Here is a 27,682-nt window from a genome sequence, read left to right as displayed (position 1 = left end):
GAATTTCTAGCTGATCGAAGTGGCGATTGGCAAGGGAAATCGACCAGGCGAGGTAATTTTTGTGTTTCCACAGGCCCACAAAAGGCTATGTATTTGTGTCTGTATCTTAATCAGTGGTCGATATATTTCGATCGAGTTATCAAAAGTTGACGAGGATGTTTCTGGGTAGAACAGCACATAACTCACTGCTTCGGATGGTTGTATGGCATGTGTCATTCTTAGGACACGATGTCACACAAGAAGACAAGGTTTCGCCTTCATGTGATTTATGCAGGCGGCAAGGTGAGGGGCTACCAGACCAGTGCTGCCTGCCTCGCCACATCGTAGTGGCCCCGCGTCCTTCCTATGATTGGCTATTTGCTCAACGCGGCTAAGACTTTATAGAAGTTGGATTGTCACTAACGCTGTTCATAACCTATACTGCTGGTATAACCTGTGCTGTGAACTCGCGAGACGTTCACTGTCCACTGCTGACTTGTTTTCCGTTGTAAACCGTCTGCCGTCTTCTGTCCATCGTCTACCACCATCAACCCACCGCCTTCAGCCCACCACCGCAATCCCATTGTGAACCGTCCACCCAATATCCACTGTTCAACACCCAATGTTCTCCGTCTACCGTCCGCCATCCACCTCCCACCGCCCACCACCCACCTCTAGCCCACCGCCTCCCACCGCCCGCCGCAGGCCTCCATACCGTCTCGTGTCTGCATCCCGTGTCCAGTTTTTGTCCACCCATCGGACTCCATCGCCTTTGGCCGGCCGAGCGTGGTCACTGTTTTTACACAACACCCTCCCGAGCCAGACCCGGGCCGGAGCGGGGGCCGTGTCCCTACCCCGCCTGTACCCTTCGATGGAGGGTGTGTGTGGGGCCCAGATGGCGTCACCCCTCCCCTCTCTCCCCTCCATCCCCCTGCCCCTGACCCGTGCCCGCGCCTGACGTCGGTGGTGTTGTTTTACGGGGAAGGGGAGGGAAGAAGGCACGCGTTGTCCGGAGCTGAAGGAGGGATTGGAAAGTGGGGATTGGTAGAGTTGGGAGGACCGGCGAGGGCGTAATTCTGACCCTGTCCAGGGCCTCGTTTCATAAAACTCTGCCGTAACTTACACCTTTCCGTAATTCACACCCTTTCAAACTACGGAGCGCAAATAAATCCGTTTCACAAAGCCACGACTGGAATTGTTTACACCTCCGTAACTAAGCACATTTGCGTAGTTACCGTAATTTATCAAGCGTCCTACAAATTACAATTTCATGTCAACACTTATTTTTTTACGAGAATTTATGAAACAATTATGTTGAATTTAAATCTTAAAAATTATGTATGAAAAAACAAAATTGATATTGATGACCATCCTTTATTAAAACAATATATTAAAAACAGCAGAAAGCCAGCTAAGCAGAAGTGCCTAACTACGAAAGTGGCGCGGCGCGGCGAATAAACAAAATTCCTATAGTGGCCACAAAAAGCGACTGGTACAGAAGATTTGCAGTTTCTTTTTCTCATTTTGGATGTTCTTTCTTCCTCACCGGGCTCAACATTATAAAATATATTAAAAATTAGCTTCGAATCTTCACATTAATTCAAAATCACGCAACATTTTTGTGCGTAGTTTACACCACTGATATCAAGAGCTTGATAAAATATTTGGCGTTAATTACGTCGTTTTATGAAACCCAAATGGCATCAATTGGTCCGGAATCGAGCATTTGCCGTAAATGAAGCTCCGTACTTTCGATGGCGTGAATTACTCCGGTCTCCGGCTTTATGAAACCGAATTGGCATCAAATACGCCAAATCTGGCATAATTGACGGAACGCCGTAAGTAATTCCTTTTATGAAACGAGGCCCTGAAGACGTTGACCGATACAGAACTGGCGTAAAGAATTGTTCCTTTGTGTTGAACTTTTTCACTGGGAAAATACATCTTTCTAATAGTTTGTAGTGTTGCCGAATATTTTTGAATTTTAAACATTTGTCTTTCTTTTTCGTCGTTCAATATTTCTTCAGCGAATTAACAGAATCATAACAGCACTAACCACTGCAGATTTTGCGCACGATATGGTTCCACGAACTGAAGCACGCACCCCACCCTTCCCGAGGCATGAGGCGAACGTTATGAGCCTGCTACTGGAACCCCGACAAAACCACGACAGGACCCTGGATAAACCCTAGCATGACCAATAACCATGGCTCAGCCGGCGGCCACTGGCGGTCTGAACCGGCCCTTAGCCGGGGACCGAGAACCGAGACCCGCCCTAGGCCCTACTTTAGGGCCAGTTCACATCCTACCACTGCCGATACCGCTCTCTCTACGACGAACACGCGGGACCGATAGGAGCCAAACGATCCCCGGCGGCAGGTGCATGTGCACACTGCACACACTGCACGGTGCACAGATAGCTGCTGGGGTGAACAGTGCACACTGCGGCACGCGGGTGAGCTCCTGAAATCGCCTCTGACCCAGCGGTGGTGCAGGGAGTTGGTTATGGGTCATGGCTGGAGCGGAGGGGTGATTATGGTTAGGAGCTTCTGAGGGTGTGAGGGGTCGCCATGGCGTGCTGGAGATATGCGGCAGTGGCAGTAGTTACTAACGTCCTCGGCTAGTGGTTTTCATAAAGACCGATAGCTTATCGAATTTTGGCTGGAGTGAATGCATTGATTTCGGAGTTTTTGCACCATGAACTGACAACCTTAGTCATGGCTGACTGAAAGCAAACCTCGGTCCCTCTCAGTTCTGCTCGACGAAGCTGTGTAGTGTGGTGTAGTGTGTAAACCTCAGTCTTTCTCGATACCATGTGCATGAATTTCTGGCTCGTTTCGAACGCGGCATCCAATGGAATACCAGTCGGTACCTGACGTTCCGATTGGAACTTTGAGCTGACTGAGCTGAATATTGTGAGATCACACCACCTCAACCCGTATCTAGCCGGGCTCGTGCTTACTGCCACTGTTCTGTGCAGGATGTTTTGGCTGCCGGCGTCTGTTTTCGTCCAGTCAGCTGAATCAGGTGGTGGCTCGAGCTGCAACGTTATAGGGCGCTGTGACGTCATCATGCACCTGCTGTGCATCGTGCCGGCTGCTGATATGGGCAGTGGTTAGATACTGGGCTGGTTGCTGACCTGACAAACATTGGACTAGCTGCTGATACGACGCTAAACCCTTCCACCCCACCCTTCCCTGTCTTAAAAAAGACAAAATGAAAAACGAAATTTACAAGGTGATTTTTTTCAATTCAAGCAGAGAAAATCAACATTTAAATTGTCGAATATCTACTGAAGAATGTAGAGGAAATTTCACCTATACCCATCCAGTCCATCCCTTCAAAAGTTGTCCAAGCACCTTCTCGCTGCCCGAGCCTAAGACGACCCTCAACTCTTTCCTGTCCAGCCGGATGGCACGGGTCAACCTGCACTGAATGAAAACGACTGAAAAACTTCCTCCAGATCGCGGTTGTTTCTCGTGCCAGACTCGTGCTGATTACAGGTGGCGTAGAGATTTCTCGACTAGCCCACTTGTTGCGAAATCCGTGCGTGGTGGACGGGAGTGCAGCGCGCTGATAACAAGGGCGATTGTCTGGGATTAGTGGTGGAAAAATCGACCCTACTGTCACTCGAGAAACGGGAACTGGAGGCACCGGTTTTGTCGTGCTCATCTTCAGATGTGGCCTGGGCGGGCTCTTTACATGCAGTGGAGACTGGCGTATGCTGCATATTGCATAAGCTGAATTTTGTGGCTTTTATAAACCTCTGACGAAGGACGGAATCTACCGAAAGTTTTATTTTGGTTCGAATAATAATCATTTCAACTTATAAATTAGAGGTGGCAAAAGATGAAAATTTTGGGAACCAGACTCGAACCAGACCCGGCTGGACATTTCTGGAACCAGTCGGACCCGGTCTTAGTTGGAATCGGAACCATTTGGACCCGTTCCCCGAAAGTCAATTAATGCAAACTACTTGTAGGTGTCATTAGTTGCATCATGTAAAACAGCCTATTTCCCACTGGGAATACCCATGAGTTACTGCGTGCAAAGAAACATTCACTTCATTTACTTCATATTTTGCAATAATGTGTAGTGTGCAAGATGTATAGTTTATGGTAGGACCCGGTTGGACCCGTCATAAAATTTCCAGGAACCAGTCTGGACCCATATGGGTCCAGACTGGTTCTTTGGACCGGGTCCTCGGGTCCACATTTTGCCACCTCTATTATAAATCCTATTTTGCGTTACAGACCATTTTAACTTAACGTATCTAAACATGAATGTGAAATATATCTTCACCCTTCATAGACATTTTTTACTTTCGCTGGCGATGCTAACAATCTGTCCATGTCCTTCCAAATATTTGAATAATATAAATAGCTAGACGTGCCCCAACTATGCGATCAAGGTGCTTGAATTTAAATGGCCGCAGTCGAAGAATCCATTTCTCGTTTGGAATGAGGTCAGCATCATTTCATTATCTGTCTCGCTCAGCTGGGTCGTTTGGTTTCTGAACAGGACAAGTCTTTCTAGAAGCACCAATAGCTCTTGCTACCTGACGAGCCAGCTCTGGGACAATCCGAAATATCGTTACCTTAGCTCCAACATGCCGTTCTAGCTCCGACATACCGCTTTTCATTCCCTGGCTTCTTCATGACACCCTAACAGCAGATCCCCGCCAACGTCTCCATTCAGGGACCGTGAAAGGAGCGGCGCTGTCGTATTGGACCGTGCTGACTAGCGTGTGGAAGGTTGAGAAAAGTCGAGAAGAGATGACATGGCCTGTCTATTGAGGGAGCGTGTAGAGCATGTGGTGTAACACGGATATCACTCGTCATTGGCCGTGTCAATAGGGGATTTGAGGGGTATCGTGGCAGCAGGGGTCATCGCCACGGCTTCACGGTGTTGAAGGAGACGAAGAACGCTTGTAATGAATCCATTCACGTATATATTTTTAGCATCTTTTCATTCATGAACTATCCCCACCAGTTTTTTTTCGTCAAGAATTCGGTGTCTTTCGTCTGTAGCCTAAATTACCAGGTAATAATTATATGAATATCACGCGATCGATATAGATATCTCCCAAAAAAGGCTTCCCAGTTATGCCGTCACATTCCTAACCATAACTCATTCACCTCCAAAAGGATGCGGCCGCCGCTTTCATTCTAGCGGCATCGGGAGCGTCCTCATCTTATCGCTGATGAATCTCTCCAATTAATCCGACGGAGATGCTCGGCCTGTCGGCGCCTGTGGACAAGCGAGATCTTGATGATGTCCGCGTGTGTCCGGGCTAGTGTCCGTGTGTGTCCGTTGAGGCTTGGAAGTGTCCTTTGGTGTCTTCTAGTGTCCTAGTGTCCAGTAGTGTCCGCGTGTCTTTTGGTGTCTGTTGATGTGAGCTGTTGCTCATTAGCGTCCAGTGATAATTTGAGACTTTTGTAGGTGTCCGCCGGTGTCTTTACATTCTGTTCTGCGCAGAATATCCATGGAAAGAATGTGTGCTATGGCGCAGGTGCAGCACCCCTGGAAATTGCCGACATGGGTCGCACACCCCTGCAGGGGACCCATGAATCCCATCTCAAGACAGACGCTGGGCGAAGGAATGTCGTAAAGCCGTCTAATGGAGCTACCGGGCCGGCGCCGGCGCGGGGCCTTGCGGACGGGACAGGACCGTTTATTGGGCACCCTCATAAAACCGGACACCCTTCTCATCGACTGCCTGACCACGTTCCAAGCCGACATCAATTCTTATCCACCCGTCTCGGCGGACCCTCGAAACACCCTATCGACGGCCTGGGTAACACCATCGAAGACAACGGGCCGATTCCATCGCTTCGAGGACGCAGAACGGGCTTTTAGGTTGATACATGGGTTTATGTTAACTACTAGCAGAGACTTTGGCTGATCCATTCGGCTCTTTCAACTGCTAGCAGGACCTTCGGCAAATTCATTCGGCCATCCCAACTACTAGAAAGCACTCTATTGCTAGGATGACTTTTGGCTGATCTATCGTCATTCAGAATAGAACCATGACTGCTTGGCAGTGACCGGCAATATTTTGTCGGAAGTTTTTTTTTTTAGCCCGAACTAGCTGTTCCTGAGGGATCCTTAGCAGCTCGACAGCGTTGGGGGGTCAGAGGGTCAGACTGATGCCTGAGGCGAGGGGCAGGGGTCTGTGTATCTGACGCGGCGAGAAGGGTTACAGGCGCAAAGCGGCACCATGCCTCGCATCTTCGCTCGTTAGGTCTCTCATATCACCGCCCGGAAAGCGAAGGAGCTCTGCCAAATGGCTGACCCGGGCTACCTAACGGTATTTTATACCTGTCCCCTTCCCCAGGCGGCAGGGGACATACCTAAATGGGTGGCGCCGGGTTTGCCCGCCTCGTCTCCTAATGCCACCATTATGCGAAGTGGCCATCGGAAAGTGATCCGTCTTGCTTTATGCTGCCTGTTTGTGCGCGAGGGGTTCGGTTTGGCGCCGCCGCTGCTGCCTGTGCCTTGATGGAGGGGATTGGGAGGGGCGACAAATGGTTTCCCGATGGGGGTCCGGGCAGGGGGGGGGTGAGGGGAGGGGGACTGGACGGGCCTCCGCCTTGGCACAGAGGTGGGGACCGTTGAGCGCCCCCGTGTGCATGTGTGTCGTGTGTGGGATCCGGTCTTATTTTGTATTTTGTATGATTTTGTATTTTGTATGATGGTCACTGGTCATCGTGTGCTGTCCGTATGTGATGTGTGATTTGTGATGTAGGCTGCATGATGTATGAAACTTGATGTGCTTGGAAAACTGTATGATGTGAGATTCTTGGGATCTGGGCTTTTTGTGATGTGGAGTGGACTGATTGAGATCTGAACTGTGCACTGTGAGCGACCAGAGAAGGTGATGCTATTTTGTGCGGTGATATATGATTTACTATGTGAACTTTGTGACGTCCTTCATTGCCATCCAACCTCCACCCCTGGCTCGTGTCGGTCACAGTCCCACCTGGTCTCTAGGAAAAACTCGTCATGATAACCCCGCGGCGTCCCTTGTTTTCTTTCCGCGTGCTTTCCATCCACTGAGCTTCAATGCTGCTTTGTTTCTTGCTTATCAAACGGTGAATTGGACCCGCGTGTCTGAAAGTTGGTACGTGATTTCCATGGCTTGCGGCCTTGTTCGCATGCTCTATGTTTCCTATGAGTCATGACCAAGTCTCTATGTTGTGAAGCGGTTCTGAGAATATGTAAAATCTGGTCCATATCATATGATTGTTTTGTTTTACATAGGTGGTGTGCAGTCATGGATTTATTTCAACATTTGATGTAGCGTTTGCCTTCCTCATAAATATTCGCCCCGTTGAACCATGCATGTTTCGCAGGCGCTATATTGAATAGTCCCAGTGTGTTTGGATGGACTGATCTTTGCTGTGACGGCATCAAAATAACCTGAACTAAACTGCTTATTGTGGAGTGATATTTGATTCGTTTTCGCACCTCTGACCGATGTTTTTTTTCCGTTTCAGATTGTCGTCCGTGCACGGATGAGGAGGCTCTGCTGAACTACTGCACCAGCGACTTCGGTGAGTAGCTAGGATAATTGGCGACCAAATGATTAGACTGGGGCCTAAAATAGTGTGTTTATGGTCTGCGCGTGGTGCAACCCTTACCATAAAAAGATTATGGAATGCATGTACCACGTGAATATGGAGATCTTGGTGTCACGTTTAAGCCATCTAAAAACTTTACCTTCGGAGAGAAAGCAGAACATAAGGAAAATGTTCACCGTTTAAATAGTAACATAACCTGAGACAAAATGTAAATTAAAATTAACGACCACCTGTCTAGCTGCGATTCTCTAAATGCCATTTCAAATGTTCTATGTCTGCTAGACTTTCAAACCTTTTGATCGTGCCTGCGTCCAGGCCGCTTTGACCTACGCCACTGTGAGACTAGGGTGTGTCGGGTCAAAGAGTGCATTTGTACGGGTCTTAACTGTACAGGATAAGATGTGAATGTAGATACTGTTATGACATCCTGTGAGAACTCCGCACAGTGTCATCTTTCCCTCTCGATGGATTGATTTCCTTACTATCTTCCTCTGAGTTTATGTGGGACATACACTCGCGTACATGGTCAATGATGTACCGTAAAGAGGAAGATGAGGTGTTTCCGAGCGCCCCGTGAGAGTAAGAGATGCGCGCAGCGCCGGCTCGGTGCTAAAAAGGATAAAATCGCCTGTCTGCTGCTGTTCTCTAGATAAGATAGCATAGGCTTCATCCTTAGTGTAGGCATAATCGCTTATTGGGAATGGTCATTTCGTTCTTACAGTTTCCGTATCAGCTTGCTAGCGAAGCTGATTTGTTCATCCTCAATCGAACATAAGCGAATATTCATCACGGTTGAAGATCTCGTGGTTGTCAGTGACCTGTATCTCAACATAGATGGGTATATTCTAGCTGTACCCACTACCCAGCCTTGAAAACTACATACGACGCTCACGCGTACTGTCCAGATGCTATCACCCCCGTTACCCGGGCCTGGGTGCGAGGATCCACTGTGCACTTTTTTAGACGGGTGCCCAACTTTCCTGGTGGAACCTTCCTGTACGGTGCACAAGACAGCTGTTGCGTTTTATGCGGTGCGAGACAGGGACCATCCTTGTAGGTCTGCTGAACGTAAGGGCAGTTAGAGCTCGGCGTGGCTGAATTTTGAGGGCAATGGGGTAAGATGGGCGCCCTTAGTTCTGGGAAAATACTCGCCGCCGTCGGCAGTCCTCTTCCCAGAACGGACAGTGACGTGGTAGGGTTGTGGTGAGTTGTCCGCCGGCTTCATATCTCATCTGAGCTCAGCGTTGTACCGCAGAGGCGGCGTCAGAGTCGGTACTTAGTGGGGCATCCACCCCACCATCTTCCTAAACAGTCTCACCGCAGATGGTTTGCCGTTGCTCTCTGTCATTAGCAGATGCAAGTCATTGACTGCCCTAAACACCTGTTTTTGTTCCTGGATACGCCCCTGCCAGTTGTCTCTTCACATGATGCACGGTGCCATCTGGCCCATAATTAGTGCAAGTGACTGGTGCAAGCTCTGCGGCGCGAATAAGGATTTACGGCGTCGGCCCCTTGCACTTGTGTTGATAGCCTGTCCTGAAGTCAATAGGGTTATCCAACGCTGTGAGAACTGGGTCGGCTTGGGGTGGGATAAGACCGCCCACAGCTGGGCTCGTCTTGGTAGGTCTAGGAATGGACGGTAAAGGGACAGGCAATTTATGAACTTCGTTTCTACCAGAATCGATGGACAGAAGTCGCAAGGCACTTCAGCTGTAACTACTGCATCTACCAGAATCAGTAGACAATAGACACCTCAGTTGATGCTTGGTTGATGCGAGGGCGTTTGATAGGCAGTTTATGAGCTCAGTGGCTACCAGAATCAGTACAGTAGACACCCCGGCCACTTCTATAAGGACGTTTGATTTCACGTACGGTTGTTGCGAGGCGCTGTGGCCGCCAACTAAATACGCTGTACTGCTCAGGTTCGGTAATGGGCGTTCTGATCCCTGACAGCCTGGTCGTGCGTCGTGCGAGGCCATTTTGGACTGATGATAGACGTTTGGGCAATAATTACATAGCACCGCTGGCCTTAGCGTGGCGATCGGCGGCTCCCAGCCTCTCTAATGCGTGCTAGAAACCAGCCATGAGCAGTCAGTCACTAGGCGTAAAAGTCGTCATACCCGTATGGTGTGTGCATTATTAGCCAGTCGTAGCCAGTCGTTGCTCGTATCTATGCTGTCTGTTCCAAGCTGTTCCGCTCCCCTGCCCATCAGTTCATTATGATAACCAGTGGCCAGTGACCCTGCCTGCCCCGTGCGTTGTTCTGACTCTGCTCTCTACTTCACCTAATGATTATGGTGATCGGCAGACCCACTCGACCCCGTGTTCTGACTCCCTCCCTCTCTCTTCTCCGCAGTGGTCCGAGGCCGCATCACCAGTGTCGAGCACCACGAACATCTCGACCGCAGCGCCCTCTTTGTTCGGGCCGATCGCGTCATCCGACAAACCAACGACATCTTTCGGGCGCCGACGGAACTAACAGTTGGCGATGCGCCCGCCAGGGATCTGGGCAATCACATCAGCGAAAGATACCGCCCGGCGCTTCTGGACGCGCTCTCGGGGGCCGCTGAGGCGGCGACGGAGTGGAGGGGTCGTGTGCACGTGCCGCGACACTGTGGCGCCCATGAGGGGCGTGGACACTACATTCTGATGGGCAGACACCGACTGGGTGTGCCGATGGTCACGTGCTCGCTGGCTGCGGAAGAGTGGAGACGCATCAAGGCGACAGCCGAGCGGGCCGGAACCAATGAGTGTATGCTGCAGGCGTAGCATGCGAGCCACGTGCAATGCGATAGGGGTGGCGTGTGGCAGTGAGGGGAAATTGAAATTGTGGGGTACCATTGATTAGAAGAAAACTCAGCACAACCACACATCAACGGAGATGATTTTTGTTACACGACGCATTCTCAAAGAAGATGATCTATGTTGCCTAAGATCATCTCATTCCAACAGTGAGGTTGGTTTTGCGATTTTAGTTGATTTATGCATTGCTTTCATCTAGACGACGAAGGAGGGTTTCATAGATGTCGCGCGATTTTGAGGGATGGCGGGCACCCCTGAGGGCGAAATAGGGGCGATCTGTGATATATGCGTGTACGTCTGTATGTGGGTGTATGTACATACTGTGCAATCGATGTCATAAACGTAACTAGCCGGCTCGGCTCGTTAGCATGCCCAAGTCGAAGTGCCAAGAAAATCGCCCAAATCTGGGCATTACTGATAACGCCTTGGGCCGGATATTATCAATCAGTAGGGAAGTCTGATAATTCCTCATTATTTTAATCTACATTGCTTGCTTCTTCCCGGTGAGGCCTAACTTCTTCGCCTCAAATAATGCATTCCTGCATGTCTTATGTTCTACACAGTGCCACCGTTTGTTCGCCTAAACCTTGGCGTTTATTGGCGATGCGTTGAATGCGGTGACCGTTTAACCTTTGACCCAGCGCTGTGACCTTGCTCGCCGCTGAACTGCGGTGCCGACTTGCTCGCGGTCGCTGCAGCGCTATGGAGCAACAGGGTATGTGATTGTGTTTCGTCTTGAGGTCGGTGGACCGCTTCACGAAACGACAGTGTGGCATCGTACGCTTGAAAAGTTTCTCGCGTAAGTGTATTTCTTACAATATTTGTGAGTTGTGATCTCCATGATTCTCGTAATTTCCATGCAAAACATTGTTTTACTCAGACGGTAAATGATTTTTTTTCTGCTCGTAGACCTGCTACCAGTCGTATGCCTACAGAGGTCTAAGGTTTATCTCTATTTTACTATCATGAACTTCGCATGTTTACCGACAAAGTTGATTTTATTCACCACTTTGTACGTAATCTGTCGTGATGTGAGGCGGTCCACCGACCACTGTTAGCTTAGAACTGGTGGCCCGACTTCGTGCTGGGCCCGTGAATTCTGATGTGCCAACCCTGGGGTGACGGGCGGCCACCGTGACCCCGTGACCTTTCGGTACAGCTGACCGAGCTCATGGCTGTTCAGCCGGGCCGGCGTTACGCGGTTGCCATGGTAACGTGCGGTCGCCGGGAGTAATGGTCGCAGGCCCTGCCCCGTTCAAGTTGAGAGCCTCTGACGGGCTGACGCCGGCCGTGGTTTGTGAACCACTGGTCTGTGATCTCGAGAGTACGATTGCGTTGTTTGAAGCCTGTTTCACAATGTACAGTGAATACATTTATCCGTACGAAGAGATGCTCTTAAATCGTGTGACGAGACGTAACCTTCTACAAGACTCGAAGAATAGCAAGAGATCAGATAAGCGGAGAGCAGTGTCCCAAAATTGAGTTTTGTCTTGGGTGTCAGAGGGGAAAATTACCCACCAAAAAGAGGGGAGAGAGTGGAAAACTGCTGATTCGATTAGATCAAAAAGGAGTGAGAAATGATAAAAAGCATGCATTTTATTCTAGGGTGTAGAATGCTTGATGCTAACTGGGCATCCACACAACTGTCTTTCTATAGGTAAAAAAATCTATGTTTTCTTGGTTGGGACTTGGGAGTGGAAAATTGTTCTTAAAAATGGTGGTGAGAGTGGAAAATGAATTTCATTTGGATGTCGTTTCCCACCCAAATAGACAAATTTTGGGACATTGGCGGAGAGGGGAGTCAGCGCAAGGGGTCAGGCTGGCTAATTAGTAATTATACACATGGTAATTTGTTCTTGAGTCAATTAGCGTTGTAGCTCAGTTGACAACTACAGCAAACTTTATAAATATTAGCACAGCTATCATCTAGAGAATGATTTATTTGACGCGTTACTCGATCATTTTACAAGTTTCTAGAAACAAAACATTAGGCATACACCATACATAAAACCACAACAGTAAAACAAGCGGCACAGCATCGGCACTCACGAATCACATGACGCGTTGTGACCCCAAAAACACATTCGTCCCGTACATATCACGGGACAATGGAGCAAGTCACGACTCACGCATCATGCCATAGCACCAGGCTGACCAATGTCTATGGCGCGACCGAAGTTTCCCGCGACCAGTTTTCCCCAAATGCGTTTGTCCAGTCAAGAAAACACCGACAGGATTGAGATCTCCATAGATGTTTAATGCGACCAGCATGGAGACTTTCCAGGCTGGATAAGCCAGTTACCTTGTGTGAAGTTGGATGCTGTATAAGTCTTGACCTGTCAGCGGAGTCGTCTAGGCGACGAGTAAGATCAAGCACGGTCAATCTGGCATTCTGCCAGCCCAGGCGACTAGGCTAACCGCACTAGGGAAGTGTCTGATGGGACCAGCCTAGCTCTCACCAGTCCAAACGGCTAGACTAGCCGCTATACGGCCAGATTTACCTGTCAGCACGGATGACAACCCTAACCGCCCTGAAGAGTCAAGTGCAGCCAGCTTTACCTTCTGTCATCCCGGGCGAAGCGACTACCCGCCGTGGAGTGTTGATATGAACACGACCGTGTCATCCGGCTGCAGTTTGTAGCTCAGCTGACCGAGAAGCTCCCAGTCTGCGTCATTCACCAGAACCAGGATCCCGGGACGAACCGTGTCCCCCTGTGGGAAACGGGAGGGTCAGAATAAATATGGCAGCATAGGGGACTCGTATGAGAGGAGAGGGGCTACATGACAACAGACAGGTCAATTTGGTAATAGAGGGTCAAATAACACCAACTGATGTTCCATGTACGTTGTCACATATCAACAGATGTCACCTCATGGCGAGAGGGTTTACATGACGGCAGAAGGGTTACAATATGGACCAACTAGAGTGTAATAACAACAACAGATGTCACACGACAGTTCGAGAGGCCGTGTCACAACATGACAAATGACACAAGAAGGCCAAAAGATATCAGAGGTATGTATGAGACCATAAGTCCTATGGGACCAGAGGGCTCACAATTCAGCACAGGGATCAGGTTTAGCATCAGGAATTATCAATGCCACCACAATCGGTCGTAGACAGTTCATCATATGGGACCGGAAAGGCCACGGCCCACATGGGAAGCGGCGACACAGGACACACAACAGTGCCACCTAGCGGCAACTGGGTAGAGGACAAAACATGAATCGGCAGCTTCTGGACGGCGCGGCAGGCATGGCCTATGGCTGACTGCTGCAACCAGGCAGCGGTGCAATAAGCGCACGCACGTGTTACGACACTGAAAACTCCAACCAAAATACTATTATTGTTTCTACAGCAACTGCAGATTCGCTACCGGCAAAGGACGATTGCACTTGTTATCAACCAGACAACATATTGGCTTCACTACCTATAGCTATATTCTAGCCTGGCTTGGCCCCTAACCTGCGGCTAGGTAACTTGTATAACTATTCTATTTTCTGCACTCCCTGACCCATGATGCTAAAAGACACTACCCGGCCCAATCTCACCAAGTGCGGTAAACTCAATTTGGGGTAAAATACCAAACTACCCCACTCCGTAACTACAAAAATACTGTCCCAAAATTAAGTTTACATAACTTGGTGAGATTGGGCCAAGTGCCCAACCTCACCAAGCTAGTTTAACTAATTTCGGGGTAGTATTTTTGTCGACAGCAATGCAGCACTGACAGCATGTTCATAGTTCATCCCTTCCCAAGCCTCACCTGCATGAAGAGCTCTGGCCGCTCCTTCAGCAAGTTATCCCTCAGCCAGGGCAGCAGGCCCTCCATCGTCCACACCGAGTCTCCGTCGCCCCGGTCTGGAAGAGTTACTCTGTGCTGTTTGACGTTCCCGAAGAGGAGTTCAGCACCGCCGCTGAACTCGACAGTTAGCTGCATTGTGGTGTGAAGAGCTGTGGAAACGGTATCGGTTGTGTAAATGGTGACACCGGTGCGGATGGCAACACATATAGAAACGGGACAGGTGACAAAATGGTAACACACAGGTTGTGGTAGCAGGTTGTGGGAATGATATCAGCTTTGGGAAGAGTAGCGGCTAAGAACAGCATTGGCGGAGTAAGCAGTGTCAGCTGTGGAAATAGCATCAGTTGTGGTCTGTGGAAACGGTACTACGTCCTGTGGTAACGATAACACCTGTAAAACGGTATCGGGAGCTGTGGAAGCAGAATCGTGTGTGTGATGGCATCGGTTGAGAAAACAAGTTATAGAGCATCAAAACGATATGTCACTAGCGGAAATGTAATATCAACGCTGAAAACAGTATCTGGCTTGTGGAGACCCAACCGCAGAAGAAAAAGGCCAGCAGGGGTATTTCTGAGATTGCTCGCTGTTCAGTTCAACTGATTGCATTCAACAATGACAAACCAGTAACACAATTAATGATGGATAATCCATTATTATCTCTTACCGGCTCTAACCGTGTCTGTCCGGTCGTAAAGGCTCGTCTTGCTCAGTTTGGCGGTGGGAGTGCCCTCGCCTGCTCAGTTGGGTGGCGGGAGTGCCCTCGCCTGCTCAGTTGGGTGGTGGGAGTGCCCTCACTCCTCAGTTGGGCGGCGGGAGTGCCCTCGCCTGCTCAGCCAGCGGCGGAATCTGGTGAGCGGAGCGAGCGATCGACTCCCACTGGTAGCCCAAGTGAGTGGCGAGAATGCGTAACTTCTGAACTGTTCCGCACGTGTGGTCGATGGCTGACTCCTGCAGAAAGAGACACCCGGTTAGTTCTGAACAGAGCGGGGAGTCACACAAAAGCTCATACGAAAGAACGACTGGCGATACAAAGAGGGTCATACATGTCCTCAAGTGCATAACTATGTATTGCTCTGAATATTGTGTCCCAAATACCACAATGAAATAAGCGTGATGTCTGTATAAAATTTACTATTGAAGGAAATCTCCTAACTCCCTAAAACATTTTCGGTTCAGTCAACGGGATACTAGCGTTCCAACACATCTCTGCCCCAGCTAGAGGGGGCCTTGTCTAGCACACTAACCTGAGCAGCAGTGGCGCGCGCTGCCGCCAGCAGTGTCTCGTGAGACCTGGAGCCTCGCACCACCTGTCGACACACGGACCCACAGGCCTCCACGTTCCCCGCCACCCGTTCGACTAGCTTGGTGCGCGATTCGGCGAACAGAGAGCGGGCGCTGCTGCTGGAGGCCGAGGCCATCAGATGGAGATGAGCCGGCCAGGTGGAGGCGAAGCTGAGGAAAGTGGGGAAATAGATGGTCAACTCTCATAAAAAGTCATCCAAATATTGTACACATCTCATTGGCATTGTATCATACAAGAACTAGGCATGGATTTGTGGTAGAACAGACAGCAATTATGTGCACCATGCAATGTGCAGATGATATGGAGGAAATGGCAGCATTCATCAATTTGAGATAAAGTGTCTTGGGATTTTGGGTAAGCAAAACAGAAAAAGACCCATGATAAATGACTATTGGCAATGACAAAGTTTTGAGGGCAATGCACACTGCACAGTGCTTAGTTCCTTTTCGTTAATTAAGTTCAAATGTTTTGATAGGATTGACAGAGCCTGGGCCTATGCTACACAAAGCTTGTAGCGTAGACCCCAACCCCTAGCAGTTGATCTCGCAATTCCGTAACAGGAGAAATTTGACACCAAAGTTTAAGGTGCCCTTCAAAGCCAAAGCCAGACACAGCCTATCCCACTCTGACTCAGCTGAGCTGATTTCAACTTGCTGTGGCTGCTCCCACCAACAGCAAACCATCCACGCCAGGAGTTTCAAATAAAGAGCACCAGAGCAGCTAAAGCATACCTACGCTCTTAGTCAGGGGCGTCGCCACGGATTTTTGACTGGGGGGGACGGATTGGCTGACTAAAAACCCAAAAGTTAGTTACCGTACAATTTCAGGCCTATGCACTACTTATAACGCATACACAATACACATGTTCTCATGTTCTCGCGTGGAGGCGTTATTAGTCACACTCTTTTCTATCTGTGCATGAATTGGCGGCGCGAAGCGCCGCGAAAATTGGCAAAAACTCTTGGCAAAACAGTCCCAAAACGCATAAATTTTGCATCCCGAGTAATAAGTTTGACACCAGGACAGTTAGGATCTGGTCACCAAGTCCAGCAGCCCTGCCTCTAAAAAATCGTGTGGTCCTCTGTCAACCATAGGTACAGCTTATTTCCAAGAAGTTGGAAACTCTGTGCAGTGTAGCTGCAGGACCGCGGGGTCGGAGTCGACTTCGGTCGTAGTCGACGGTTTTGGTCGGATACGGAGTTGGAGTCACCAAAGTCGTACCAGACTTCAACCCTGAAGTCAGAGTCAACGTCATCCCCGAGGATGGGTCGAATAAGAGCTGGAGATTCTGTTGGCTGTGGTGATTGTAGGGGTCATGGTAAGACCAATGTAGGGGCATACTGAGCATTACGTCCTCCTGGGCTCTCTCAGACCAGGACGAGGTCCTCTCACCCTCAAGCATAGGCGTTCAAAGGCCATGGTGAGACCTTCTGCTGTCGGATGGCCTCGAACGGGAAGAGGGCCGTTTGAGAGTGAGCTGAAGGTCTTGACTATTACGAATATCCTACATAAAATGTGTGGTCTTTGCAAGCTGTTGTCCCACTCTGAGACTTTGGGACATATCTTCAGCCCTTGTTAAATATGGTCGCCCCTACAACTGGAGCTTTGGCTCCCTATCGAGGACCTGGGACGGACAGTCCAGAGCTGCACTTCGTAGGTAATGTTATCTTTTAACGTGCCAAGAAATGTTCAAAGAGACAAAAGCATCACATCACATGTTTTTCACTCCGATGCGGGCCGAGGGATGCCGTGATCGGAGATGGGGTGGGGACTCCGAGCGATTTTTTAAAAGCCGGAGTCAGAGTTACCAAAATCAATCTACTCCGCAGCCCTGCAAGCAAGGGCAGTGTCAGCAATTCGCATGATTCAATTTGTATACGAGTAGATATCCGCAATTTCATCCCAAAACGACAATACACCAATTTCGTTGATCACTTTTTTAATCATTCATGAGGATATTTTTGCGGGGGACGTCCCCCCGGATTCCTCGACTGGGGGGACGCGTCCCCCCCGTCCCCCCCGGTTTCGACGCCCATGCTCTTAGTACCGGGATTCCAATGCTATACCAACTAAGCTATAAGACAGGCTATTCAAATGCCTTAAAATGTGCTCTCATCTGTGTTTCAATTGATGTGCGATTTAGTGCATTCAAAAAGGCTCTCATTTGCAATTTCCCAACTGATGAAAGTTTGTTTCAGCCTCAAGCTAAGAGACAGGAGTATTATAAGGAGTAGGTATCTGTAAGAATCTTGCTAAGGAGTAGGAAATGTGAAACTGTCGTCCTGAACTGTGGCAGGACGGCACCTGTAATCTGTAAGAATTTTGGACAGCATATCCACCATGTGTCCCCCGCCCAACGCACAAAACCTAGAAAGTGGAAATGAAACGCAGGGGAGCGGCCGAATTTTACGTAAAATACCTAAGCGTACCAGCAAAGCAGCTAAAAATGAGCCAGTTTATTTGAAAATTACCGAGCCCACCTCTCACTTACAAGGGGGGCGTTCCACGACAGATCGACCAAGCCATAACACCCTACCTCTCAGATTTTGATGAAATTGCGTCTACGGGGTTATCCGTACCGTAGATTCATAATCTCTTATTTTTAGCGTTATACTACGAAGGGTTTACGAGTTATAGCCAGAGGCATTTTTCAAAATGCCCAGAGTAACCCTCTTTTAAACTCGTATTATCAAAAAATATAGCCAGTAACCTACATTAATATGCATATCATTGGAATCCTCATTGACAGTAGAAAATTATCCAACCAAAATATTTTGAAAATTTTCAAAATCGCAAGATTTTTTGAAATAATGAATTTTTGATTTTCGATTTTCAAAAGGTGGCCATTTAATTTTTGACAAAAATATTATGCCAAAAGATGCCTCTGGATATGGAAATTTAATGTCCAAAAAATTAGAGACATGTTTTGCCTTTAACTTTTTATATAATTTTTTGTTTACGACAATGTTTGTAGCAAAAGGGAACATTTGGTGATGCCTTCCAGAGCCAATCATTCTCCTACCCACATATCCTCGAACTGTTTCATGAAAATTAGAAATAAAAGCCTGGCACTCACACTCACAGACCAGGCATGTGATTATTGAATGATGTTTGCTTCACTTTCGCTGTAGTTTCGAACATTGTTCAGGCAAAAAAAAAATGAGCTGAACACTGATATCGGCCGCCTCGCATGTAATTCTGATATGCTTCTAAGCAGCTTGCACTGGTGAAACGTTACACTGGCGGATCCAGGGGGTAGGGCCATGCTCCCCCCAAAGCCCGTTTACCCCCCCCCCCCCGCAAAAACCCGAGTTTTAACATTGCGCCTATGGCGGTGCATGGAAAGGAAGGGGCCATTTCGGCCATTTGCCCCCCCCCCCAAAAAAAAAAAAAACGTCCAGCTCGATCCGCCAATGAAACGTTAGGAATTATCAAAATTGCTAATCGGACATTGTGGCCGGACGGCGGACATACCTACACAACTTCCGTTCATAAGAGCCGAGGCTGTGTTAGAGTTAAATGAGGAGAAGGCTCTAGCTAGTAATCGCATGATGTTCGCTCTGTCCTTGTAATAACGGACTTTCAGTAATTTTGATGAATAAATTTGCCACAAAAAATTATATGAGTACCAAAATGCGGCATTTGAAGGTAATTGATTGCAATTGCCAGGGGCGTGACCAGGTCAGAGTGGGCGGGGGTGACAAAATTGTAAGTACTTGAAAACTCGCCGATATTGAATTCTGTTTTCTTGAAACTGGAAGCATCTCTAACGTTTTGAAATTAATGCATTTCGAGGTAGCTAGTGGCTTGGGATGCTCCATGTTTCACTAACATTCACTTTCATAGTATTTTTATTCCCACCCGGCCGAAGGGGAGGGTTTGATGTGCAGCCCCAACGGTTTTCTCGATATTGTTTGCAGTGGTGTAAGGCTGGAGAGCTGAAAGTTGACATTCCGAATCTGTTGACACCAACAGAACAGGCTCAGGTCAGCTTACTGACATACGACGTCACAAATAAACCTCGGAATAATGCAAAAAGTTGCAGCTTTGCACTGTACTCTCAGTGTAAGGGAACCTTTTGCAGGGGATGACACAAGTAACGGCAGTAACGGCTCTTCAGATTTCACAACATCAATTCCCCTAACTTTCCTAAATTTTCACCCGAAGTCAAGCTGGTCACGTGACTTCACTAATATAAGTCAATGGGAAATATTGAAACATTTGAACTGTTATTTGGATGCCGAAAATGATCCAAGCCCATCTCAAACGCCTGTAATCGTGATTTCATACACTTTTGCGATGAGCGATTCTTAGGTTTTGGATTGAGGACCTTGCAATGCGCCGTATATGCCGTTACATTGTACGGTCGTGTGAGGTCATCGGTTTTCTTTTTGTCAATGACTGAATGGAATTTATCTAACGAGTCGAACAAGCCACCAGTGAACTCAGGGAACCCTGCTGAACTGAATCATATACTTACAATAGCCGTTTTCACGACGGTTATCTGACACACATTAACTGATATTTGTTGGGATTTGGTCAAATTTGGTTCATAGTTGATTCTTAATTGTTTTTAGCTTAGGTTGCGCTAGTTGCTTATTGACCTTATTTATCAAATTATCAGTCGTTACTTTTTACTCAAGCATAAGAATAAAATTACGTTATGAAAATAGCTGTAGTAAAAGATTTGGCTAGATTCGTCTGATATCCGTCGTGAAAACGGCTGAAATGGCCTCATTTGAACAGCTTCTTGACCTCAGCGGTTTTGATGTGGCCTCGACCTGAGGAAAACATCTTAAGCTGACCTCTTCCAAACCAAGTTTTATCATTCCGGCAACCGGTAACCTCTGAGGTGAGGTCATATGCCTTGAGGCAGGGATCCAATTTTCGGTCAATAAATCCCTTAAATGGTCGCAGAACCGTCATTTCGGTATCTGGCAAAATATTTCAGGTCCCGAAACTGGTCAATTGAGATAATACCGACCTACGGCAAAAGTATCTGTCGATTCGACAGCTCATTCTCAGTACATTGATGTCCCTCCCCTCAATGTCGTCATTTTGTTAGGAATCTATTAACGAAAAACTCTCGACTCAATCAGCGTTAGTGACGTCATAAATGACGTTGCGTCATTATGACGTCATGCAAGGCCCACCAGCAAAACTAAAGCATCGGACCTTGCAAAGAATGCGTGAATTACATACGTTCTCTCCGTAAACTATTGTTTGGCGTTTCGCAATAGTAACATTTTTAAGCATTAGATAGGCTCACTTACGTGACGTCATAGTTCAGTAAAGTGACCTTATATGAAAGTTCATTTGATGTCACAAGATAAATCAACTAGATAACTTGTAATAACTTTCCGGCTTCAGCACTCTATCGCCAATGCGTCCCCAGCAGTGATGAGAAAACCGTCAAAGGTGATTAGCATTCGCTCCCTCGGCCACAGGGGGTTAAACCTCGCTCTCTTGAAAACAATACGCCATTATGACGTTTTTGGATCTTTGGGTCCTAGCTTAGCTTTCGTAGGTGTCTTAAGCATCTTTAAAAAGAATTAACAGCGTCGCAATGAGCTCTTGATCACATTTCACCGTACTCCGTTTAGACCGGTTGACAGTTATTGTTATTTTTTTTCACTGTACGACGAAATTCAATGTTGTATAGCGACCTTTAGGGGAAAAACATGTTTTTAATATTTTCATCATTGAAAGTCAATGCGTTGACAAGACTTTTGTTGCAAAAATAAATTTTAAAAAAAGATGGCCACGTTCTCAAAATTTGATTTTTATAAATCAATTTTATGTTAAAAAATTAAAAGAGCAAAATTTTCAAAAATAATTGATATCACCAAAATCTTTGGTTAATTCTTATTGTGATGATATGCAGTTTTATATGAATCTAATCAGTATTTAGCTAAATATTTGCGGATGAAACTTAGAGTTTTTATAGTAGCCATTAAGTTGCCTGGGGCAATATCTCCCAAAGTATTGGACGAATGAGATTGAAAATGTCACAACACGAATCGCCGGACAAGATAACCCCATAGACGAAATTTCATCAAAATATGAGAGGTAGGGTGTTATTTCGCGATTTTTTTGGTCGATCTGTCGTGGAACGCCCCAAGGGTAGATCCTAATTGATAATAAACAAGGCCATCATAATAAATAAGAGCACTGCAAGGCCATCTCAAGGTATATAAAAACACTGTCTATAGAATTGGCATCTAGTATAGAATTGGCAAATATAGCACGCTGTGGCACGCTGTGTCCGAGGGGGACCTCCGATCGTATTCTAATAGACAGTCAGTGAACAGGATGCCGGACAGTCACGCACATGCGATGCGATGCGATGGTTTTCGGAGGTTTAGCCTTTGTATCGGCACCTCCTTGATTTCTTAAACTTTAACTTTTACTTTGATCGATGGGTTGCATTGTTATGGTTGGTTTGTGTGGCTAGGATTCTCACTAGGGGACAGGATTGGGTGTTGGGAGGATGAAGGTCAACTAGGATGGGGAACTTTGTTTTATTTCCAGCAGTCTTCTTTTCTTCCACAGCTTAAGCAATACTTCTTTCTTTTCTTCGATATCTTCCTCCTCAAACAGAAATATCCCCAAAAATATCCTTTGCATAGGGTTTCTGAAGATGCATTGATTCTTTTCTTTCTTCTTCGTAGGCTGGGCAATTCAATATAAAGTGGGCGAGGTCTTCATTTTCTGCATTGCACATCATACATCTTGTGTCCTCTTTCTTGTATCTCTTGCGCTCATTTAGAGGAAGACAGTTTGCTCTTGCCTGGAAAAATATTGTTGATGCTTGCTGGTTGTCAATAAACGTTACTTCCTTCATCTCCTTTTTCCAGACAATATACAGGGACAGAGTAGTTTTAGTTAACAATTCCTCCTTCCATTTCTTTCCATCCCATTTTTGCATGTGTGTTTTAAGGTCTTGTTTGCTTATCTGGTACAAATCCTTTACTTTGAGTCCGACTTCCTTAATAATGGAATAGGTTACCTTTATCCATTTGTTCTTGCCCTCGTCCATCATTTCTGTTAACACCTCTTTGAGTAGTTGATTTTTTCCTTGCAATATGCTTCTCATGTACTGAAGTCTTCCAGTTTTAATCCTTGTTGTCATCAGAGATGCTCCAATTTCTCCTCTCAATGCAGCATTTGGTGCATATTTTGGAGCCCCCAAGATCTGTCTGTAGACACCATTTTCGATTACTTGCAGCTTCTTGGTCTCTTCCTCTGTGACTGTCATGACACTGGAGCCGTACAGTATTGATGGCAGTGCTAGGGATTTCCAGTAGGTCTTACCAATCAGCAGTCTGTTGCATGATTTTGAAATTACTGAATAGGTCATGTTTGCCATTCTTTGTGCCTTTTCAATCATGATTCTTTTCTGCCCTTTGAACACATCCCTTGTATTTGTTACTTTCAGACCTAAGTATTTTATGTTTTCTTTTACTTCAATATCTTCTATGCTTCTGTGCTGTTCTTTCAGATTAAATGTGATAATGTTGCTCTTATTCTTGTTTATGTCCAGTCCACACTCCTTGCTAATTGCTGTCAGTCTTCTGATGCTAGTCTCTGTTTCTTCAATAGAATGGTTCAGTAGGAGCCCGTCGTCAGCAAAGAATAGGATTGGCAGCGTAAATTTGCAGCTTCTGAACCCTGCTTCTGTTGCCTCCATTACTTTTGTGATGATATAAGTCATGAGCTTGAAGAAGGCAGTTGATCCTGTACACCCTTGCCGTATACCACTTGTTACTAAAATCTCTAACTTAATGTTCTCATTTAGTTCAATCCAGGTTCTGTCTCCTTGGTATGTGGCTGCCACAGCATCAATCATTTTGGGGTGAATCTTGTATTTCATGAGCACCTCTACCATCCTAGCTCTATCGATGGAATCAAACGCCTTGCTGTAATCAATTGAAGTAACAATCAGAGGTGCCTTCATTTTAAAGCTTTCTTCCACACAGTACTGTAATAGGAAAAGGTTGTCCTCTATCCTTCCTCCTCTCGTAAACCCTGCTTGTGTCTCTAACTTTTGCTCTGCGCTTTCTAGATGATCTTCTAGTCGCTGTTTTAGAATTGACATGTAGATCTTATATGACACATTCGTTAAAGCAATTGGTCTCAAGTCTTTGGCAGTTGGCTTAGACGTCTTTGGTATCATTTTCGTCCTTGATATCTTCCATTCTGATGGCGTGTCACTTCTCTCGAGGACTTCTTGGTAGCAGCCTGTCAGTATCTTCAAGCATTTGTCATTTTTTATCAAAGCTTTGTATAGTTCTGGCTTGAGTTCATCTGGTCCTGCCGCTGACTTGTTCTTGAGCCTGCCTATACATTTGGTGACTTCTTCCTCAGTTATTTGTATATCTTCCATCTTCTTCATCCTCTTCCTACTGTTCATGGCCATATCCATATGTTCTCTCAGTGTGATTGGGAAACTATATCCTTTTATTTGTATCTGGTCCTGTTTCTCTTTCTCCAGATCTGCAGTATAGGTTAGCTTCGCCCTATCGTTCCACACTTCTTCTAACTTGTTTTCATGTCTTTGATAGATTTTCTTCCAGACACTTGCTAAGTTTTCCTTTTCTTCTTCTCCTTGCAGCATTTGTCCAGCTTCTGTGAATAGGCGAACTGGACTGTTATCCTTTTGCTTTCCTTTAAGCTTGTTGATATTCTCCCAAAGTGCCTTGCTTTTGTAGCTACTATAACGTATTTCGTCAGTCACTTTCTTTTCATGCTTTGCTATTTCTTCCTTGATGAGTAGCTTTGTCAGTCGTTTCTGCTCATAATATTTTTCATATAATCTGCTCTTTTCTTCTTCTGACTTTGCATTTCTCCTGAGTCTGTTGAAGGCTTTCCTTTGCTTGATTTGTTTCCGTATTTCTTCGGTCATCCATGGTTTTTCTTTGATTTTTTCATTCTTTCTGTCAGTTTTTCTTCTGTACCTTCTTGTAAGCAATTTCTCTGCCACATCCTTCATTATCACATTGAGATCTTCCATTAGGCATATGTTATCAGCTTCTATTCTCTGTAGTACCTATTGCACGAAGCCCGACAATGATTCTTGGTCTGTCTTAAAGAAGTATTCATCTTTCCATTTAGCTTTATTGAGACTCAGTGACTTTTCATCTTTGAAAAACACTGTGATCATGTTGTGATCTGATAGATCTAGTAGTTCTTGACTTTCATCAATTTTCATCTTAAGGATAGACTGATGCATCTTGCTGTTGACCAGCACATAGTCAATAACACTTCTGTATTCTTTACTTCCCCATGTATACAAGCCTTCACATATGTCATCACCATTCAGTAAAATCATATTGTTTTTGTTTATCACATCAATGACAAATTTTCCGTTCCTATTCTCTTTTTGGCTTCCTAGGAACCCTACATGTCCATTAAAATCCCCCAACAACATTGTTGCCATGTCTGGACTTTCTTCTAGCTTCTCTTCAAGCTCTTGTTTGATTTTCTCATTTCGTGTTTTGTCTTCTGGTTTTGTTTCAACTGACATGTAAACAAGTATTATCCTAACCTGTTTGTTCAATATACTTCCCCTCACTTCCAAAACATCTTCGTTCTCTGAAGGGGCTTTACTTAAAGCGACACCACTGTTTTGTTTATACAAAAACATGAGCCCTCCTCCTTTCTTGTCTTTTTGTTTTCTCATGCTCTCTATCTTGATCAAGTTCTTGTCAATCTCAAGTTTATCATATCTCTGGTGGGTCTCAGTAATACATAAGATGTCACAACTGTAGGCTAACAATTCTTCTAGTTCTGCCAGCTTTTGCTTTGTTAATCCTTGTATGTTAATGAGATTCAATTTGTAAACCTTTCTACTTTCTTGGTTGTCGGTCTTCGACCCCTTGTTTGTTGTTTGTTTCCTGTACCTTCCATCCTTGCTTTCTTTCTTTCTTACTGTGTTACTTTGTTTCCCTTCCTTTCGACAACCCTCCCCCGAGAAATGACATGGGTTTCTCGCCCTTTCTTGAGCCACTCCTCTCTCAGTCTTCTCTGCTTCTCCCTTTCTTCGGGAGGTAGGTCCCTTGTAATGTAGGTATTTTCTATGCCTTTGCTCTTGAGATCAAACCTCCTTTTGTACAGAAGCTCCACGTGCTCCTTTGATCTCAGCTTCAGCAGGAGTATTCTTGGTTTCGTTTTCTGGTTCTGATTTGCGTTTCTTTCATCTCCTTTCTCCGTTGTAGGTTTTTGCCTCAATCTGACAATCTTCTGAATTTCAAAGTCTCGCACTCCCAGAGCATCTGCTATTTCTTTGAACTTCACTATGTCTTCCTGTTTTTTGTCTTCTCCTTTCTCTGCTTTACTCTCTGGGAGATTGTGTATCAGCACATTTGTTGCCCTTTCTTCCAACTCTTTGTTCTGTATCACTCTTTTGATACCTTCAGAGTTACCCTTGATGACTTCTTGTTGTTCTTTTATTTCTTCTACCACTTTTGTGACATCTGCATACGTCTTCCTGATCTCCGTCTTCTTCTCCGTTTCCCTGCTCTTCATTTCCTCTACACACTGTATCATTGCTTCGTTCTGCTCTTGCAATGTGGAAATATTGCGCCCTTGAAACTCTCCTACTTCTCTAATGGCTTGTTCATTTTCGATTGCTGACTTCCTTATTATTCTTGTTTGGTCTTTTAGCGCCTCTGCCAACTGATCGATTTTGGCTTCCAACTTGCTGTACTCAGTTTCTGAGTGTGGATACTTCCTGTTCTTTAACTCGTTTCTGCAGGCTTTGCACATCCATGCCAGTGTGTCAGGGTGTTCCTGGAGTGCTTTGTATGCTTCCGTATGTATCTCCTGACATGCTGCGTGGAACCAACGATGACAAAGGTCACATTCCACTCCCTCATCTTCGTAGCCAACTGGAAGACCACATTTGTGCCCAGGCCCTCCCTTGCATATTGCCTCCTTACTCAGGTCAACTGATGATCTGTGTGCTGGTTCAAAAGCCTCAAAGACACTGTTGTCTAGTTTTCCAATGGCTTTCTCTGTTTCCATTTTCTTGCTCATTACTACTCGTCTTTCTTTGTCTTCTGCCCTGGCCATTTTTCCCTTCTCCGCCCTCTCTGCATCTCTCTTACCTTTCCCTTTGTCCGCGATCTGTCTTGTTGTAGGTGTTTTCCTGCTATTTGTCGGTGAGATTCCTGGCCCCATTTCGTGTTTATAGTTGTGTGTATAATCAAGATCAAGATTCAAAGCTATGTTCACAGCCCCGATTTTTCCTCAAGCCAAGCCCGCAAGCAACTTGCCTAGCAATTCGCATGCAGCATGCTCCGAGGCCCGATGCACATCCACCTCACACCCACATCAGCTTGCAAGGCGCCTGCATGCACACAGACACGTGCTGTTATATACAGGGTTTTTTTTTTACACCTTTACCTTGAATGATAGGTAGGCGTCTTCCTTCTCCCACTTAACACATGCAATACAATCCTCATGTGCCGCGCCACAATTGCCTCAGTTTGCTGTGCCGAGTCCGACAGCTTCTCTCGCTTTCAGGAAGGAGATCCCGAGAGAAATGGACTGGTAAATGACGTTCCTCACAGATTATCGGTGAGATTATTTGCGGGATGGGAAGGAAAGGATTATGCTTACCAACCATTTACCGAAATGCAACCCACTCGCTTCTCCGTCAATCAAGAGACTCTGACCAAGCACATTCTGACCAATCACCTTCTCGCTGACAGAATACGCCGCGCACGTTTACTTTCGTAAGCATAAATTAAATGAAACTGTTGCGCAGTAAATGTTTTATACATTGCTTCCAGATTAGGTAATTCTAGTTTGTAAAGTAATTTTCCTGTGATATGTGCAGGCGGCGTTATATTAGTAAAGTAATCTTGGGGTTAAGTGGGCTGTCTAGTTCACAATCGCGCGCTTAACATCGCCGCTCACTTACTACTTAGGACGTAAAGTGACTTAGGACGTAAAGTGCCACCCGGGCGCAGCCCGGAATACGCGCTCACTAGCCACCGTCGCCAGAAATGATTACGCGACAACTTACAGTAAACTCACCCCGACCGTTTATACCTAAATATGACGGGACGTAGCCGCGCTACCCTATCGCCGAGTCGGTACATGTAACCTTTGGACCGACCAAACGATAGGATACACAAGCATTCAGAAGTTATCCGACGATCATTGTGTACACAGATCAGATCACAGGATGGCAGTGGCGGTCT

At 46.4% G+C, this 27,682-nt stretch overlaps 2 protein-coding genes across 11 annotated transcripts in view; one reads left to right on the top strand and one right to left on the bottom strand.

Annotated features, from left to right (window-relative positions):
* Positions 1-11,752, top strand: part of LOC122391611 (meteorin-like protein) — a 34,751-nt gene extending 22,999 nt beyond the window's left edge. Inside the window, exons 3-4 of the mRNA XM_043385721.1 lie at positions 7,479-7,535; positions 9,919-11,752. Of these exons, the coding sequence (XP_043241656.1) occupies positions 7,479-7,535; positions 9,919-10,331 (470 nt within the window). The 3' untranslated portion in view covers positions 10,332-11,752. The remainder of the gene's footprint in view (positions 1-7,478; positions 7,536-9,918) is intronic.
* Positions 11,753-12,284: 532 nt separating this feature from the next.
* Positions 12,285-27,185, bottom strand: LOC122391610 (ubiquitin-related modifier 1-like). 10 transcript variants are annotated; one of them, XR_006258380.1, is made up of 6 exons: positions 27,096-27,158; positions 21,805-21,882; positions 15,415-15,622; positions 14,835-15,118; positions 14,132-14,319; positions 12,285-13,076 (listed from the first exon to the last, which is right to left on the bottom strand). XR_006258380.1 is itself a non-coding variant. In XM_043385719.1 (5 exons), the coding sequence occupies exons 4-5, from the start codon at positions 14,303-14,305 to the stop codon at positions 12,948-12,950; spliced, it is 303 nt and encodes a 100-aa protein (XP_043241654.1). In that variant the 5' UTR covers positions 14,306-14,319; positions 14,835-15,118; positions 15,415-15,622; positions 26,880-27,185; the 3' UTR covers positions 12,285-12,947. The 10 variants fall into 9 exon arrangements, 4 of the variants coding, with proteins under 4 accessions (XP_043241654.1, XP_043241651.1, XP_043241652.1 ...); XR_006258379.1 differs by having other exon boundaries at positions 27,100-27,156; XR_006258381.1 differs by having other exon boundaries at positions 27,107-27,156.
* Positions 27,186-27,682: the final 497 nt, after the last annotated feature.

Source organism: Amphibalanus amphitrite, unplaced genomic scaffold (assembly GCF_019059575.1).
Source record: "Amphibalanus amphitrite isolate SeventyFive unplaced genomic scaffold, NRLGWU_Aamphi_draft 000446F_arrow, whole genome shotgun sequence".
Lineage (NCBI taxonomy): Eukaryota > Metazoa > Arthropoda > Thecostraca > Balanomorpha > Balanidae > Amphibalanus > Amphibalanus amphitrite.
Note: the sequence above shows the minus strand (reverse complement) of the source record. Positions and strands in the feature narration are given on the sequence as shown.